Source organism: Saxophila tyrrhenica (assembly GCF_035928015.1).
Source record: "Saxophila tyrrhenica strain CCFEE 5935 chromosome Unknown scaffold_14, whole genome shotgun sequence".
Lineage (NCBI taxonomy): Eukaryota > Fungi > Ascomycota > Dothideomycetes > Mycosphaerellales > Extremaceae > Saxophila > Saxophila tyrrhenica.
In genome coordinates, this window is record NW_027041746.1 from 368794 (window position 1) to 386413 (window position 17620).

Genomic DNA, 17620 nt, shown 5'->3' on the forward strand with positions numbered 1-17620 from the left:
ACAATACTGCCCCCGCCGCGATTGAAGCACTGAGAAAGCCTTCCACTACAACCACTCGGACCGTGGTATCACCGTCACCCTCCGGTTCCGCTCAGCCCAACGCGCCTGGTTGACACGTTCGTTGGATCAGCGCAGGGCGCAGGATTCTAGTCGACACTTCGGTGAATGGCCAGACAACCACACAGCACGGGAGAAGGTCGAAGGTTCGCCAGGCAAAAGATACTGGTAAGCTCAAACCATTTTCTTTTCTGTTCTTCTTCGCAAGGCGATGGCAGGTGGCGGGCAGAAAGATTCAGAGGGTTGGGTGGTTCGCGGGACGAATATGGCGCGGTCAAAGCTGTTATCACGTCAGCGTGAAGTCTATGGACCTGGTGGGACAGCTCCTTGTGCAGTCGTGATGCTCCGGATGTCAGACTGTCTACGAGCCTTTGGATGAGTGAAGGTCGCCTGGAGCGTCTCGCGAGCAGATGGCGGACGCTCTGTGGAGTGTATTCGTGCACTATGAAGATTGCCTTCAGGCTTCAAGAAGACGCTCGCAAGACTACCGGGCATTCGCACGACAAGATCACTCGTAGTCGTCGAAACGCTGCTCTCACACTGGTGGAAGTGAAGTTGGAGCGAGCTCGTCGCGTTCCATGCCTGAGGCCGAAAGTTCGCTTAATTCTGCCGTTTTTACTAAATCCTTAGCGGCAGAGCTAGTGGCCGGTTTCCCGGCGCTAGCAGGGCTCCGAAATTCAGGGTCTATCAAAATGATCCTGTGTGAGGTGGAAGTGATGTATTGCGAAATGAAGCTGAGATGCTAATGAAGAAGTGACTGTAGGCGCTGCGTGCTTGCAAGAAGCATCGTGCAGTCCTCTTGGATCACCATACGCGTCCAAGAGTAACACTGTGCATCCCATGAGACGTGGAAAGCATCATGTCACTCTCACATGGTCGGTCCACGGTTGAAGTCCCAGCTGTACGGCGAAGCTTAAAGCCCCACAACGGTGTCCAGCACAACCACGAAGAGCGAGCAGCGTGGACGACGCCCTACGTGTTGTAGAAGCACGTGAGAAAATGGACGATCGACACGTGAGCTTCTTCCGTCGTCCCGTCCATGCTATATGCGAAGGAGTCGGCCCAAAGACCACTTGTTGAAGCTGAGGCGGTGGTGAAGCTGCGGAGATCGAGGACAGCTTCGCTCCTTCCACTTCGCAGTTGCCAATGTTGCTGACCCAACTTCGGGAGCATCCACAGCTCCAGCCAGCCACCGCCTTTTGCCCTGCAGACCCTTTCGCGCACACAAAATTTCTTCCGCGTGTCAACATCCTCCATCCCTCACCACTCACTCTCCCTCCACCCTCATACCACATTCTTTGCCCCCTGCATTCACTGCGCACACATTGTCCTTGACATCCTCACCATCCTCTTGGCCAGGTTCACTTGGGCAGCTCCTTTGGACGCACTGGTCATCTCATCCGATTCAGCGTCTTCGCAACAGCATCTTCGCACTCACCACCGTCTATCACGACATCACTCCTCCCCTCCTTCCCATCATCATCCTCGACTCCACGCGCATTTCAGCCATGCAGTCATCCAAGCAAGTCAACGGCGGCGGCAACTCGGCCAGCAAGGAGACCACCGAGCCCAAGGCTAACGGCACCGCCAACGGCACCGGCTCCGTCGCGCACAAGCAGTGAGAACCATCCCATCTTCACCCAATTTTATCCATCGCATGTAACTTGAAGCTGACCTCCAAGCAGACCAAACGGCCTGAAGAGCATTCTCAAGAAGCCGTCGACCGAGGGCGGCGAGCTCAACGGTGGCGTCGCTGTGACCATGCCAAGCTGGAAGGGTCCTCAGCAAGACGCGACCACCTCCGTCGTGAACGGCGACCCATTCAAGAAGACTGCCGGCGCAGCCAACGGCACTCTGCCAAGCCCCATCGCTTTTCTCAATCGCGACAGCGAGGCCGATGATGAGCCGTCGCAGCCGACCATCGTGTCCACCCCAGCTGTCACTGAGCATGTCAAGCCGCAGAGCAATGGCAAGCAGAAGGTCACTTCCGCGCAGCAGCCAGTCGGTACCCGTGGCGCCAAAGTCAGCCCGACCCGCGCTCTCGTCTTCACCACAGATGTCGCAGTCGGCGTCTCCTCACCCGGCGGTCACTACCTGAAGACCACCCTCCCACTCAAGAAGAAAGGCATGAAGATTACCGACGCTGTCGACATTCTCAACAAAGAGGTAAGTTGAAGCGACCCTCCACATCGAATCTTCACACTGACATGCACCGCAGCTCGGTTGGGCTACCAAGACCCGCGGATCCACGATGATCGAGGACAGCCTTGATTCGAGCGAGCCTCAGATCATCTTCAGCTTCGATGACATCCGCGAGGCCGCCAAGGCGGTTGATCAGATTGGCATGATCAATGGCAAGTGGGAGGCTCATTACGTCACTCAGCAAGAGTTCGCGGCGGCGCTGAAGCTCAAGGGGGCCGGTGAGGAGACTTCTTTCTTCGACGGGCAGGTCGTCTTCGCAGCCCAGCCATCGAGCAAAGGCGGTTCGTTCGACGACTCTCACCTGCAAGAAGACATCAGCAAGCTGGCGCTGCGCTTCGGTGACATCCTCGGCGTCGCTTCAGCAGAGATCGTCAAAGGCACGTGGACCTTCAAGGCCGAGTACTTCAGGATCTCGGACGCGAAGAAGGCCATCCTCGCGCTTGCTGAAGACAGTCCTGCTCAGATCAAGGTATGTTCACTCACATCGTCGAAGTCATCGCGTGTCGCTGACCGCCCCTCACAGTCCTGGTCCGTCTATGCTCGTCAGAGGCAACTCACGCCGGAAGACGATCTGTCGGTTAAGCCGTTGACGGCCACGCCGCGCCACGTTCGTCAGGCCCAAGGAACCTACTTCGAGAGCCCGACCCGTCGCACGGCGTACCGCGTGGCAGACGATGGCTCCATCATTCCCATGCCGCCTCCAACCAAGGTTCCACGTGCTCCTGTGGGTGCTCTTCAGGAAGCGCCGCACGCAGAGCGGGCTCAGTCAGACCCGTGGCCGCGTACTCCTCACGGTTCTTTCGGCTCCGCACTTCCACCACGCAGCGGATCCTACCCGACGACAAACTACACCCCAGGCAGCGCTTCCAGTCGTCGCTTCAATCGCTCGACCGGGCAGATGACTCCGTTGAACGAGAGCACTGGCATGGAGCCGCAGACCGTCTCCCGCGAGAAGATTGTCGAAGGCCATGACGTCCGCACTACGATCATGTGCCGCAACCTGCCGATCGACATGCAAGTGGATCGCTTCCTCACGATTCTGAACCATGCCAACCGCGGACGGTATAACTTCTCATACCTACGCATGGACTTCAGCAGGGGTACGAACGTGGGGTACGGCTTCGTCAACTTCGTGACCCCCGACGACGTCCTGAAGTTCCTCGACGCCTGGGAGGGTCACCCGTGGTGCCCTGAGCTGCCATTCAACCCGCACAAAGGGCCACGCCTGGCCGAGTTTGCGTACGCGGTCTGCCAGGACCAGGACGGCTGTATTTTGAAGTTCCGCAACTCGGCGGTCTTGGAAGAGATGCCCAACGTCGTCCCGCGTTTGTGGTATACCAAGGAGGATACGCACCTCGGGTGGGAGGACAAGAATCTCAGGAGGGAGGCTGAGGTCGGCGAGGGGAGGACTTGGCCTGAAGTCGATAACCCGGCGAAAGCACAGCGCAGCAGGGACAACGCCGGCACGATTGGCCTCTTCGCTTCGCCTGCTCGCGGTCATGGCGGTCATGGCGGTCACGGCGGCCGTGGTGGCCGTGGTGGCGGTCGAGGCGGTCGAGGTGGCTACGGTCACTCGCAGTACGATCGCGGCACTCTCTCGCAGATCAACGAAGACGAGGCGTACCAGATGTCGCAGCACCACAACCAGGGCTACGGTCCGATGTTCATGGGCTCGCCACCACAGCAGATGTACCAGATGGGCTATCCTGCTTTCGCCGGCCATGCTCCAGGCATGTTCAACAACGGCTACGGGCACATGAACCAAGACCCGTTCGCTGGCGTCCACGGCTTCAACGACTTCGGCCAGTTCAACGGCGGCAACCAGTTCAATGGCGGCACCCAGTCCAACGGCTTCCACGGATCCAATGGCTTCGGCCAGTTCAGCGGCGGCAACGTCTCGGTCCACTCCAATGGCAGCCGTGTCTACAGCGCCAACCGGCACGTCGGTGGTGCTGTCCAGGCTCCGCGCCACCACCTGAACGACAGCCTTCCTCGCAACGGTGGCGGCTACGCCTACACCATCCAGGCCCCGACTCAGTTCAACGGCGACGGCTACGACGACGCCGCTTACAGCCCGAAGGACGATGGGTACGGCCAGCAGTTCGGCAACGGCTACAACTCTCATCGGTAGGCACCTCGTCGCCTTCAGGCTACTCACACGACAATACTTCGCGGACACCACATGTCTGCAACAGCACTGCATCATCACCCCCAACAGCACTAATACTCCTCTTGCGCTCATCACGGCCGCTTGCATACCGAGTGTTCCTGGATCTCGACGTCTTGCAGCATTATCCTGTCTTGACCCGATTGACACGGCGGCGAACTGGATGGCCATTTGAAGACGACGGCGACGCCGCTTCTCTTGGTCGACTCGTTCATGCCTGGACACTCTTGCAGCATCCGTTGGCGGTGCATCGACTCGACCGTACTGTATTTCTTATCGCGCTGCTTTATCGACTGGCTGCTTCTTGTTACGGATGGATTGCTTTTGCTGAGCTGCTGTTGCTCATGGTATGGAACTTGCTCGGAATGGAATGGTTGCTGCGTTCTTGCTACTGCTGCTGCGCGCGATGTACGTTGCTGGAACGAATGGGCCCCACGGCTCATGCTCAGTACGGCTTGTCATCGCTGCAGATCTCTTATGTTTGTACTTGCTAAAGTAAACGAATGCACAAGCGAGGGTGCTCATGGCGCACGAAGGATCAGAATGGCAATGGAGCGGTATATAGGTGCTCTGGGCACGTAATCATGGGTATCAAAATGGAGGGTAGAGAAGGGAGGCAGCGGTTCATAGTCGTCGTTCTTTGCGACTAATGCAATTGACTCTTCTCACAATTTTGGTGCCAACTGCTTCTCCCTCTCTTCTTTTGAGTGCTCTTCATGCTGTGCTGTGTATGGTAGAGGTTCAAGAATGGTACTGGTACTGTTCCAAGGTTGGGAAGGAGGTTGTTAGTCAACGCCGAGGACTTCGTACATCTCCGCGGCCAGTTCAACGACTTCCTTCCTCTACCAACATCACCTCCCATGACTCTCTCAGTATAACCACGATGCTAATACGCTCCTTCTAGCCTAACCCTTCAACCATCTGAACCGCTGCCGACACCGCCATGTCGTGCCCTCGCTCCCTCCGCCTCGCCGCTCTGTCGCTCTCCAACATTCTTCTACCCATAGCTGTCCTGGTGTTCGCGACGGGCTTCTTTCCGTATAAGCCCTTTTTGCCTGGGCTGGCGCGGTTTGAGGATGTTGGGGAATTGCGCGGTGGGAAGGAAGAGCTGGGAGAGAAGGGTGGAGGCCCAAGAGTAGGTGCCGGAGGAGCCAGGAGGGGGCAGGAAGAGGCGGTGTTCGATCGTGTGGTGTTCATGGTGGTGGATGCGTTGAGGAGTGATTTTGTGTATGGGGAGGGGAGTGGGTTTGGGTTTACGCAGAGGTATGTTGGAGCCTTGGACAAGTGCTGCGAGCACGAAACATAAGATACCTCGAGCACAAGACGAAGCAGAAGGCTAATTGCTTGACAACTACAGCCTCATCCGCTCCGGCGCCGCCATCCCCTTTACCGCCCACGCCACCCCACCGACCGTCACGATGCCACGCGTGAAAGCGCTCACCACCGGCTCCGTCCCGTCCTTCCTCGACCTCATCCTCAACTTCGCCGAATCCGACACCTCCTCCTCCCTTTCCGCCCAAGACACCTGGCTCGCCCAGATCCTCGCCGCGAACGGCAGCATCGTCTTCTACGGCGACGACACCTGGCTCAAACTCTTCCCTCCGTCCCCTGAAGGACAACCCTTCTTCAAGCGGTCCGATGGGACCAGTAGCTTCTTTGTCTCGGTCAGTAGAACTGGCCCTGGTTTGTTGATGATAGAACATATAGCTGAGTATGAACTTCTTTCTCGCTTGAACAGGATTTCACAGAGGTTGATAATAATGTCACGCGTCATGTGCCAGATGAACTTGCCCGGAGCGATTGGAATGCTATGGTGTTGCATTACTTGGGGCTGGATCATATCGGGCATAAGACGGGGCCGCAGGGGCCGAATATGCTGCCGAAGCAGCGGGAGATGGATGGGATTATTAAGATGATCTATGAGGCTATGGAGGGGTATGAGCATCATGAGACGACGCTTTTGGTGCTGGCTGGTGATCATGGGATGAACGCTGGTGGGAACCATGGCGGCAGTGGGCCAGGGGAGACGGAACCGGCGCTATTGTTCGCGAGTCCGGTATTCAAGGCGATGGAGAAGAGACAGTATGAGTGTCCGACGCTGCCGAAGGAAGGCACGGAGTTCCATTACTACAGTAAGGTGGAGCAGAGCGATCTTGTGCCGGCGCTGGCGGCCATGATGGGTATGCCGGTGTCGAAGAATAGTCTGGGTGTTCTGCTACCGGAGCTGACGGGCCTATGGAAGGGGGAGAGGAGGGTGCAGCTGTTGCTGCAGAATGCGAAGCAGTTGCTGCACATTGTGCGGGCAAAGTATGGTGGGGAGCGGTTCGACCGCGACGCGGAGTCGCATGCGAAGGCTATGGAGGAAGGAGACGGAGGTTGTCGAGGGCCAGAGGGCGATGAGGAGAAGTTGATTCATGGCTGGGGCGAGGTGCTGTACTGGCTCGCGCAGGAACGTGGGCTGGAGAATGATCAACTGCTGGAAGAGGCGCTCTACCGGTTCTTGAAGCTCGCGCAGGAGACCATGAGCGATACGGCAAGCTCGTACGATATTCCGCGCATGGTGACGGGGATGGCGGTCGCGGGTGCTGCGCTAGTCTTTGCAGTCATCTCGTCCCCATCCCTTTGGCCGCCGGGCATTGCTGGAATGTCTTTCACGCTCATCTGCCTGCTGTACGGAGTCATGATGTTCGCCAGCAGCTACGTCGAGGAAGAGCAACATTTCTGGTATTGGCTCACTCCAGTCTGGGTGAGCATTCTCATAGCAAAGAGTCTTCGCAACAGATCAGACATGACCTCTGCCTGGCGAACAGCAGCAGCTGGAGCAATTTTGCTCTGCAGTCACCGCCTCGCCGTCCGCTGGAACCAGACAGGCCAGAAACACGCTGGAGAGCCGGACATTGTGCACGCCATCTTTCCGGAGCATCACATGCTGATGTGGCTTCTCATTCTGCTGACATATATTATGAACGGCTACTTCATACACACCAGAACCTTTGCTGGACTCTTGATACCGGAGCTCACTGCTTTCGCGGACGTCTCCCTGATCGTCCTCGCGACCGTATTCAAGCTCAACTTCACGCAGGCTGATGCTCCGGAGTTGGTGCAGGGATTGGCGCTGAAGTTGAGAGAATGGAGCGAGCCATTCAGCCTGGTGGTGCAGGCACGAGCAGCATTTGCCACTATGGCCGTCACGGGAGCCGGAGTGGTTGTGCTCGCTATACGCCAGGCGAGAGGCAAGAGTGGCCAAAAAGCTAAGGCTGCCCAGACGAGCATCGCCTTGACTGAAAGGCTTTCTCATCTACTCACGCTGTTTTTGATGACGCAGACGCGAGCCCCGAACGTCCCTCTGTTCCTCGCGCTCGAAACGCAGAAGTCTGCGCTGGGCTGGCTGCTTTCGACACAAAGCTCGAGTTCGAAAGAGAAAGCCACCAAGCCTCGAACCTCAGCCGTCGAGGCAGCAACATCAGTATTACTGCTGTCGCATACGTACTACTTCTGCATGGGCGGCTCGAACTCCATCTCCAGCATCGACCTGAGCAATGCCTACAATGGCGTTGCAGACTACAACATTGCTGCCGTTGGTCTCCTACTGTTCTCCAGCAACTGGGCGGGTCCGATCTGGTGGTGCAGCGCCGCTGTCTTGCTGTGTACACAACGGCCAGCGATTGCCAGTCGCAAAGAGACCGCTGGAGCTGAGAAGGATCGAGACTGGGTCATGGTCGAACGCGAGAAGTTGCAAGAGGATGCCAAAGCCATTGCGAAGCAAGCGAACGAGCAGCCAGCGTCGGAAGATCCCCATGCTGGCGCCTGGTTTGTGTATGTTGCCAGCATGACAGCCTTCGTGGCAACGTCCCTGCTGGCTGTCATGGCGGCATGCACAGCTCTGCGGACGCATCTGTTCATCTGGACCGTTTTCAGCCCGAAGTACTTGTACGCTCTGGCCTGGTCGCTGGGTTGGCATCTGGTCGTCAATGTCGGCTTTGGCAGCCTGCTGTACCAGCTTTGTAGTATAGCTTGAGACTCGCTGACGAGGCTGATGGTCTTCAATCTTGCCCATACTTCATTGATCTGTTCAACGTCCTCGCGTTTTCTTCTTCACACCACCCGGTAGCTTCTCCGCAGCTCCTGTCCGCTTCAACGAACTCTCGCTGCCAACGCCGCGGTTTGGCTTGACAGCCGGAGGTGTCTTCTCAGACACTTCACCAGGAGATGCAGCCTCGTTCACTTCCTCTTCTCGTGCCACCACTACACCCAGATCTTCCCCATCCGACCCTCTCCCAGCAGCCTGAAAACCATCTACCCAGTACTCCTGCCCAAACTTCTCGATAGCCTTCTCAGCCTCCGCTTGGCCCAGATCCTCGAATGCTTCAGTGATCCCCAAGATCTGGCAGGTTTGCGACAGGGCTGCCAGAAGCACCACTCCTAACACTGCGAATCTGCTGTCCGCAACCAGCTGCGAGAAAGCATGATGCCACTTCGGGACCAGAACCTCTTGCCAAAGGTTGAGTCGTTGTGAGATCCGGGTCCGCGTGATTTCGTCTTTAGTACGCTTGCGTGTTCGCTCCAGATGGGTCGTAGGAGTTTCGTCGAGAGTTTGATAGTCCGAAACGGTTTGTTCCAGATGCCGGCGGAAAAGTGAGAAGTGTCGCCACCAGACGCTGCGGCGATGCTGATTCTTATTCCGATGGTTGAAGAGATGGAGTAGGCTTGACAAGTGCCCGAGCTTTCCAAGATCCTCTTTTGATATCTCTGGTGTGCTTTTCAGTGTTGTGGCCATGTTTTGCTTCGATCACATGCTTCAAGAATGGACATTCAGTTGTGGTCTGGGTCGAAGCAATAAGAGCGAAGCTGTCAAGTCTGCCATGTGAAGTTGACGAATTGCTCAACGCCAAGGCTGGAGTGACCAAGGAACATATACTCAAACGAGGCACCTGATATATTCTACTGCAGCTGGTAACTCTATCTCGCGGAAGGCGACCATGGAAGTGAATACCCCTTTCGCCTCATGTCGCATTCACAACCTTCGCAAACGAGATGTCCCGCCACCTCTCGTCCGGCTGCAGCTGATAGTTTCTTCCCTTCGCCAGCGTATACAAAAGCTCCAGATACGGCGTATCGACTTTGTGCTTCTGCGCCAAACGAAGAGTATTTCCCAAGATCGCCTCAACCTCGATCGGCCTGTTTGCTCTCACATCCGTCAGCATTGATGGTTCTTTGCCGCCAGTCTCCAGTCGACCCTTCGGCCTCGCCAGGTCACGCGTAATGATCTCGTCTGTGATTGCTCCTGGGTAGCCCTCTGCAGTAGCAACTCGGCCGACTTCGAGCATGATCTTCCGCACCATGGCTTCAGAGTTGTTCGAAGATCGGAGATAGTTGGCATCGTCGCAGAGCGTGAGGGCACATATGGGATTCCAGCTGGCATTGATAGCGACTTTGAACCATCGGACCGGCTGCACGTCGTCGAAGACTGGTGCGTTGGCGCCACCGGCTTTCCACAGGTCTGAGAGCCGCTGTGCAAGCGCATTTGCTGTCGAGGATGAATTGGCTGGGTAGGGACCGATCTCGAAGCGTTCCAGCGGTCCCATTTCTACGACTCCTGGCTGCACCTGGGTTACAGGGAGGTATACCACGCCCGAGATGATGGTGTTAAAAGGGTACAGCTTGGCATAATCCTCCTCGATAGCAATCCCGTTCTGCGCGAGGACGATGGCCGTGTGCTCAGGCGTGACCGCTTCTTTGATCAACTCAGCCGTGCCTGGGAAGGCTTTTGAGGCGACGATGATGTAGTCGAATGGTCCATCGGCCGTGGCCTCTTTGACTGACTGAACAGCATGAGGCTTGAAGTGACATTCGCCCCATAGCTTTGATCTGATGGTGATGCCAGATTCGCGAACGGCGCTGTAGTTCGTTCGGCAGACTGCTGTCACCGTTGCTCCGCCTTTGTCGAGGATATAGCCATAACATGAGCCAACTCCTCCCGTGCCGTATATCAACGCCTTCGTCATCTTCGTGCCCGCCAGGCCTTGGTAAAGTATTGATGCCGAGGAGAGAGCAGACTTGAAACACTGGTGACTTCCTACCTGGTTTCATGCATGCCTACTGCGTTTTAATGAAAGACTACATCTCCTACCTTGGTCGGCTCCGATAAGGTCGCCGTGATGCATGTTGTTGATCGAAGGCAAGTGCCGATGTCGCGATGGAATCGTCGGGCCGTGAACACCGCTATCCGTACCACTCCATGACAGCAAACATCTTGTTCCCCTGACCAGTAACTCCGAGGTAGGCAAGGTGTTACAGCAGCAAACGACCAAACTGTCTCCAGATCCCTCGAAAGAGGCGGAGCGAGCATGTGATCGGATCGCCATAACGCTGCGTAAGCAGCTCGACACCTCTTCTGGACTCAAAGTTGACCATGGACACGCGACGAGCACCAGAGTATGCGCTTGAACTATCGGCAGATCGCTCCAACGTCAGAGATGTGGTCAAAGGTATCCAAACAACTCTAGCTCAAATAACGCTCGGACTGATCGAGACCAGGCGCTCTCCACACGATCTTCTTCCACCGATGCTTCGTCCCGCTACAGCCGGCCACGCACGATATACTGGAGATGACCCTACCCTACGTATCCGAAGATGACATTGAGACGCTCATTGAGCAGCGCACCAACGCCTTCATGCGCGCGCTTGACTCCGCTTCCACCTCCCAATCACCGCAGTCGCAGCCCAAGCCAGGCAAAGGGCACCTCGTCGTACAGTTCCTCGAGAAGAAGCGGCGCAAGGGGTGGTTCGTTGCTAAAGCGGATGAAGAGACGGTATGGGAGACTTGGGTGATAGAAGTCACCTTGACGTCGGCGCGCAGCGAGCCAGAGGCAGCGCGGAATCGTAGGCAGATGGAGAAGCAGTTGCAGACTGCTGCGATGGCTATCATAGAGACGGCGAATGGTGAGAAGGACCATATACCGCCCATTACGTCGACGGATTCGAATCCGTTTCCGTATCAGATATTAGTCAATCCATAGCACGAGCATGGGAGAGTTGGAAGCGGTCTTGCGCGACTGCATGGCAACAACCATATCATGTGCTAGCTCAATCTCATTGACCATGCTCCCTCATTCCCACTCGTTCAACTTGCGTCTTCTCCAGCTTTGTGGTCTGTACCTTAATACCCTCCAACGGCAGGCTCACGTGATTGATGACGCTACGCCGCTTCGAGCTCCTGCCAAATTCGAGCCAGCAAACAATTTCTCGCTTCGCCTACCAATCGCCATCAACCTTCACAAGCAAGCACCTTCCGGCCTACCACTCGCACTGCCCATCGTCTACAACATTTCAAGCCACTGTTCCTGCTTCTCCTCGCCGGTCGCGAGGGACTAAGCGCAGCAGGCGTGACGATGCTTGCATGGGCAGTCTCGCTGGGTTTGCTGACATGTGAAAGACTGTCAACCTAGCACCCGTCTTCCCTCTTCCTCGACGACATGGAGACCGAAGCAGCCAGGCCGGCGCACAGGTCAATGGCGGATGTCGAACAGCTCATCAAGCAACTCTACGGCCCTGGCTCGAAGCAAGACTACACGAAGCTCAACGATGACTTGATTCAGCTGCAACTCTCGCCAGGTGGCTGGAACCTCGCCGACCAGCTCATGAACAGCGACGATGCCAACGTCCGCTTCTACGCCGCGCTCACGTTCATAGTCAAACTCAACAATGATGGGTCAGTATTGGCCCTGAGCTGAGCCCGTGGCGAGACCTCTGCTTACCGCGCGATAGACCAAATCTCGACGAGAACACGGCCCTGTCAATACGCTCGAGGTTGATATACTGGCTTGTAAGTGTAGCACACCACGAACCTCACCTTTAGACATCCTCGAGCGTTTCGCCTGCGGTGCTAACGTTCTTAGGTCCGACTGTCCCAAGAACCGGGCAAGGGACAATTCGTGACCAGGAAGCTTTGTGCAGCCTTGGTCACATACTTCATACGATCACCCCTCCCATGGCCCCGACCTGTGGTGCAGCTGGCAATTGCGCTGGATACTCAACAAAGCGATGTTCCGGATTCTGCACTACAAAGTGTACCATCCATCCCTCGGTTGTTCTGGTCTATGCCTCAACAACAGCTTGAGGTACTGCTTTGCTTCGCAGAAACCCTCGCCGAAGAGGTCAGCAAGCTGTCTGTGACACAGCAAGCATTTGCCAGACAGCATGCAGAAATGGCAGTCAGCTTGAACGATGTCGGTGAACTGCTCCAATGGTCGCTCGGTCCAACAGTCGGGTTTGCCGCGAAGTCGAACGCCCTTCCGGCATACGCAGCCTGGGCCAATTACTCCCAGGACGCAAGGTTCAACGTTGAGGCTCTCCAGCCTCTGCGGGCCTTGCTCGAGCAGGTGTCTAATTGTTTGTTGGACCAGAGTCTTGCTACCGAGGCATTAGCTATCCTAAGGGATCGGCTCGATTGCTACGCAGACTTCTTCCAGCCACAGCACATGCAGCATCTGGCCAGGATTATTGCACAGCATATAACGCCGCAGTTACAGCGAGCCATCAGTGAAGAAGACACCGACAGCGTGGCCCTCGTGCAGTTCATTGTGGCTTTTGGATGTGCGAATATTCAGAAGGTCATCGAAGACCCTGACAACGAGCTCGAGTCAAGATCGATCATCAAGATACTCACAGACATCCTTACGCTGGAAGGCTTTCCTGGTGATGCTGACTCGCTATCGGTCCACACAATTGAGTTCTGGAACACGTACATTGAATACATCAACGACACTGTTTACTCACTGGGCTCGAATGATGAACAGCCCGCCTGGATCGCGCCTGCGAAATCCGTCTTGACGCAGACCGTCGGCCTACTCTGGAACAAGCTCTGGATCCCGTCAGCCGGTGTCTCGAAGGGGTGGGGTGATGCAGAGCACGACGCTTTCAAGGACTTCCGGCTTGACACGACAGACCTTATGCTCTCCATATTCGCCTTTCTCGGCCAGGATATGCTTGAACAGTTAGTGTCCTTCACACTGCAGTCGCTCGAAATGAAAAGATGGCGCGGCGTCGAAGCTGCACTGTTCTCGCTGAACACTCTTTCGGACAATGTGCTTGAGGACGGGACAACAGAGCAGGCAGTTGAAGCATTATTTCGGTCGGATCTGTTCGTGCAGGTGGCTGACTTCAGCCAAACCATATCCACACAAACTCGACGAACTGCTATTGATACGCTGGGTTCATATGGCCAGTACATTGAGCGTCATCCGGAGTTCCTCCCTAACACTGTCAGGTTCCTGTTCGCTTCCCTGGAGATGGCAGGTCTGGCAAACGCTGCGGCCAAAAGCATTGACTCACTCTGCTCTACTTGCCGCGCGAACCTCACCCATGAGATACCTGGATTCCTAGCGCAGTATGAGAGATTCCTCGGTGCAGACACCAATGATCCATACACGAAGCAGAAGGTCATCGGGGGTATTGCTGCCATCATCCAAGCATTGAGTCCCGAGAGCGCAAAAGCCGAGCCACTTCTTGCCCTGCTTTCTAACATTGAGCGGGATGTTGAAATGGCCAAGCATTACGCCTCGACTGGAGACACAGAGATGACAGAGCTCATTGGAGTTACGGCGCTGCAGTCTCTTACGGCCGTCGGGAAAGGCTTGCAAGTCCCTGACGACATTCCGATCAACATCTACGACGATGACGAGCGACCGACCTACCAGGACAGTTTCTGGGTCAGCGAAGATGGCCACAGAGTGCAGCAGCGCATCATTGGCTGTTTCTCCGTCCTTTCGGTCGTTGGACAATACGGTGAGGCCGTCGATGCAGCCTGCCAGGTTCTACGCAGTGGTTTGGCTGAAACCCAGCCTGGTCCATTCGTGCTGCCTCCGTCGGTCACGATCAACTTCCTGCAGCAATGTTCCGTTACCACACCACAGCTCGAGTCTGTTCTCAGCACAGCAAGTATGTTGGTTACGGGCTCCTCAAAGGGAGGCCATAGACTCGCCGATGAGGATGCCACAGCGCTATACGCATCAGTGGCAAGCTTCGCGATAACACTGGGACGCCCAAGCAACGATCCAGCAGTGGCCTCCTCGTGCATTGAGTTCATGACTCGCTTAATGCCATCATACACCCACATCCTACTCGGACATATCACAGAAGCACTTCTCGACTTCACATTGACCGCCATCGGCAGCAGCGAGCCCTTCCCCAAGCGCTCCGCCTGCGAGTTCTGGAACAAACTCTTCAAAACACAAAACGATGCAATTTCAGCAGATACCAAAGACCGCATCCGACAAGTGATCGACACATTCGGACCGCGATTCGTCTTTTCCCTCGTTCAGCAGATCGGCGGCCGAGCTAACCGCTCTGACCTCGATACTCTCTGCGAACCGCTCAAGACGCTCCTCCTGCACCACAAACATACGCAGAAGTGGCTGCAGTATGCGCTCGAAGCTGAAGGGTTCCCTAGCGAGCACGTGGGCATGGGGGAACGGGAAAAGTTCCTACGCTCGTTGTCCACGGGCGTGAGGAGTGACGGTAGATTGCTCAAGACCATCGTGAAGGCCTTTTGGGCGGAGTGTCGCGGTACGGTGGCCAGCTACTCTTCTTAGCGGGGAGAAGTGATTGACGCGACGAGATTGATGAGGCCGGCGGTATTGTTTGGGCCCAGTGTCAAGATCCCGCCTACCGCTCGCGTTGCTTCCAAGGTGCTGGACCAGGGCAAGCGCCTCAATACCGAAGGATCGTTCAGCAACACCCCACTCGGGCCCATCGTCCGGAAGAGGCACGCCGAAGAGGATGATCACGATCGGGTCTGGAAGAGACGCGCCGATGAGGATGATCACGATCTGATCCACAGGACTCGGCTTGGCCGCCCGCCCTGCAGCCTCCCGGTATCTGAAGAATCTGGAGACTTGATCGAGTTAATGTATCCGTCTTCGAAAACGAAGCAGAAGGACGAGGCGTTCCAGGAGACATTTTCCGATGACAGTGATGGATAGATTCAGAGGAGGTAGCTTCAGAGGAAGTAGCTCCAGAGAACAGTAGCTTCGGAGAAAGTAGCTTAGCTTTCATTAGTACCTCAACACGGAGAGAGCTCGCTCTCTGATATGCATAGCAAAACTTCCACTCCATTACACTCTTCCAACTTCCTTCTTCAACCTCCCGGCCGCCGTCTCCGGTCTCGGCTCCGGCCATGCATCCACAGCCTCTTCCACTTCATCCAAGAAAGAACTGCTATTCTGCACACCAGTCCCTCCGAGCACGACCCGCACACCAGGCGAACTGGCATTCACCTGCGCCACCATCTTCGCCTCCTCATATGTCGCCCCGCCCACCATAAACACAATAACATCCTGCGGCTTATCCCGCGTCTGCCCACCGCCTTCAACGAAAGGATAGCTGTTCATGTTCAGCCGACCTTTGATGAGATCCTGCAGCGTCGTCTCCAGACGCGGCGAGTGCTGCGTGTAGACGTTCTCGACGCCGCGAAGCCCTCGATTTAGACGTGAGCGCGCTTCGGAGAAGATATTGCTGGGCTGGAAGAGCTCTGGTATGCCGCCGCCTTGTGGTATTGATTGGAGTGAGTGGGCGTAGGAGAGGAGTTTGGGGATGAGGTTAATGCGATGACGACTCACGCCGCCAGCTACGGCGAGGAGTTCCATGAGGGCGGGGGTGTTGTTGTTGGTGTGGCCGGAGTAGCGGAGCGCGTAGATTGCCACAAGGCGGAGCTTGTTGGAAGGAGGGATTGATGGGTCTTTGATGAGGTTTTGGAGGGTCTTGACGTCTTGGCTGTGGCTGTCGTTACAGGCTAGGCTCTGCTCGAGCTCAGAGACGTCGAGGAGGTGGTCCGTACCGACTCGCCTGCTCAGCTCTCCGACGAGCGTGACGTGCTTCGTAACGTTGCCGCTAAGCCGCCTGAACTCCGGGTACTCTTCTACGAAGCGCTTCATGTCTTCGATGCTGTCGAGCTTTTGGCCTGAAGCTTGTTTCGATGCGAACTGTTCGACGTAGTCCTTTGCGTTTTGTCCAAGGTCGCCGAAATTGAGGTACATGTTCTTTGCAAAGAACGGATCTTGATCCTGGGATATGACAATTTCCTGGTATCGAAGTTAGCCTGGGTTGACTGGTCCGGTCTGTTCTGCCTACCTTGAATTCTGGCCGCACTTCCGGCACATCACTCAAGTTCACCCTCCCATTCTCGATGCCCATCAATTCGTGCACCATAGCTTGATACGTCCACTGCGTGAGCAGAGGTGTTACCGGATCATCCCGCCTGTCCACCAGCAGGAGTATAGGTGGTGTATCTGCTTTTCGAAAGTCGAACAGTTGCTCCTCCTGTGTCATCGAGTACCGAACCTCCGTCGCCAGCTTCTTGCACAGCAGACTGTTCTTCTCGTACCGTATCAACGGCTTCTTCTTCAGCGCTAGCAGCGTTCCCACGACGCCCTCCACTGTCCGAGTGAGGCTGTCATGGTTCCATGCGTCTGGCGAGGACGAGAACAGTCGAGACGACAGTGGTAACGAGCACAAATCGGGGTTTATCACCAGAAAATCGGCAAAGTATTCGACAATTGATTTGACAACTTCATGGTCGTCCGCTTCCGCTAGCCGTTCGAGAGAGGATTTCTTGATGATGTTGCTGAAGTCTGTGTCAGTCAGAAGTCGCCTTATATTGCTTTTCTAGAGTGTGCACATACAGACATGGTATTCGCCGTACTTTGGCTCCCGAAGCTCGTCAATCAGAAGCTGGATGCTGTCCGGCGAAGGTCGAAGGAAGCAGAGACAGCGTAGATGCCGCATCTTCTCCCGCTCTTCGTTGTCGAGTCGGTCGGTGAGGTATACGGAGTGGTTGAGGAGGGCCGACTGTGTCGTAGCGGAGGAGACAATGGGCACCTGACTGGTCAGTCCTGCTCTTGCTAAGGATGGCGTACATGGCCTACTGTGTCTCTGTCGAGCAGGAGAATCTTCATCTTCTGGTTGCTGCCACTCGATCCACTATCTCCGCTGGACACCATCTTCGTGATGTAGTTCGAGACTGACGCGTAGATGTCCATATTGGCGGTGGTGGAGGATCACGTTGCGCCTGTTGCGCCAGTGGGACCATGTGTTTCCGCTGAACCAACGTACGCCTGGTCAAGGATCGCGCATGCTTCGAGTGCACTGCGAAGGACTTGTGATGCCGGCAGACGTTGTTGTGGTTGAGAAACGGCA

At 55.9% G+C, this 17620-nt stretch overlaps 7 protein-coding genes across 7 annotated transcripts; 4 read left to right on the forward strand and 3 right to left on the reverse strand.

Moving 5' to 3' along the window:
* Window positions 1-1565: 1565 nt before the first annotated feature.
* LTR77_008457 (uncharacterized protein) lies at window positions 1566-4390 on the forward strand (the record flags this gene model as incomplete). The annotated part of the gene is made up of 4 exons (XM_064805689.1): window positions 1566-1675; window positions 1743-2223; window positions 2276-2728; window positions 2783-4390. 4 exons carry the CDS (start codon window positions 1566-1568, stop codon window positions 4388-4390), a joined length of 2652 nt encoding a protein of 883 aa, XP_064656149.1.
* Window positions 4391-5369: 979 nt separating this feature from the next.
* LAS21 (major facilitator superfamily transporter protein) lies at window positions 5370-8444 on the forward strand (the record flags this gene model as incomplete). Its single annotated transcript, XM_064805690.1, has 3 exons — window positions 5370-5689; window positions 5784-6090; window positions 6165-8444. 3 exons carry the CDS (start codon window positions 5370-5372, stop codon window positions 8442-8444), a joined length of 2907 nt encoding a protein of 968 aa, XP_064656150.1.
* A 54-nt stretch (window positions 8445-8498) lies between these two features.
* RMP1 (RNase MRP subunit) lies at window positions 8499-9203 on the reverse strand (the record flags this gene model as incomplete). Its single annotated transcript, XM_064805691.1, has 1 exon — window positions 8499-9203. One exon carries the CDS (start codon window positions 9201-9203, stop codon window positions 8499-8501), a length of 705 nt encoding a protein of 234 aa, XP_064656151.1.
* A 226-nt stretch (window positions 9204-9429) lies between these two features.
* LTR77_008460 (uncharacterized protein) lies at window positions 9430-10590 on the reverse strand (the record flags this gene model as incomplete). The annotated part of the gene is made up of 2 exons (XM_064805692.1): window positions 9430-10448; window positions 10557-10590. 2 exons carry the CDS (start codon window positions 10588-10590, stop codon window positions 9430-9432), a joined length of 1053 nt encoding a protein of 350 aa, XP_064656152.1.
* A 248-nt stretch (window positions 10591-10838) lies between these two features.
* Window positions 10839-11445, forward strand: LTR77_008461 (uncharacterized protein; the record flags this gene model as incomplete). The annotated part of the gene is made up of 2 exons (XM_064805693.1): window positions 10839-10914; window positions 10964-11445. 2 exons carry the CDS (start codon window positions 10839-10841, stop codon window positions 11443-11445), a joined length of 558 nt encoding a protein of 185 aa, XP_064656153.1.
* A 456-nt stretch (window positions 11446-11901) lies between these two features.
* Window positions 11902-15408, forward strand: PDR6 (member of the karyopherin-beta; the record flags this gene model as incomplete). Its single annotated transcript, XM_064805694.1, has 4 exons — window positions 11902-12137; window positions 12194-12251; window positions 12325-14992; window positions 15029-15408. 4 exons carry the CDS (start codon window positions 11902-11904, stop codon window positions 15406-15408), a joined length of 3342 nt encoding a protein of 1113 aa, XP_064656154.1.
* A 132-nt stretch (window positions 15409-15540) lies between these two features.
* Window positions 15541-17463, reverse strand: VPS45 (vacuolar protein sorting-associated protein 45; the record flags this gene model as incomplete). The annotated part of the gene is made up of 4 exons (XM_064805695.1): window positions 15541-16506; window positions 16556-17055; window positions 17107-17302; window positions 17350-17463. The coding sequence occupies 4 exons, from the start codon at window positions 17461-17463 to the stop codon at window positions 15541-15543; spliced, it is 1776 nt and encodes a 591-aa protein (XP_064656155.1).
* Window positions 17464-17620: the final 157 nt, after the last annotated feature.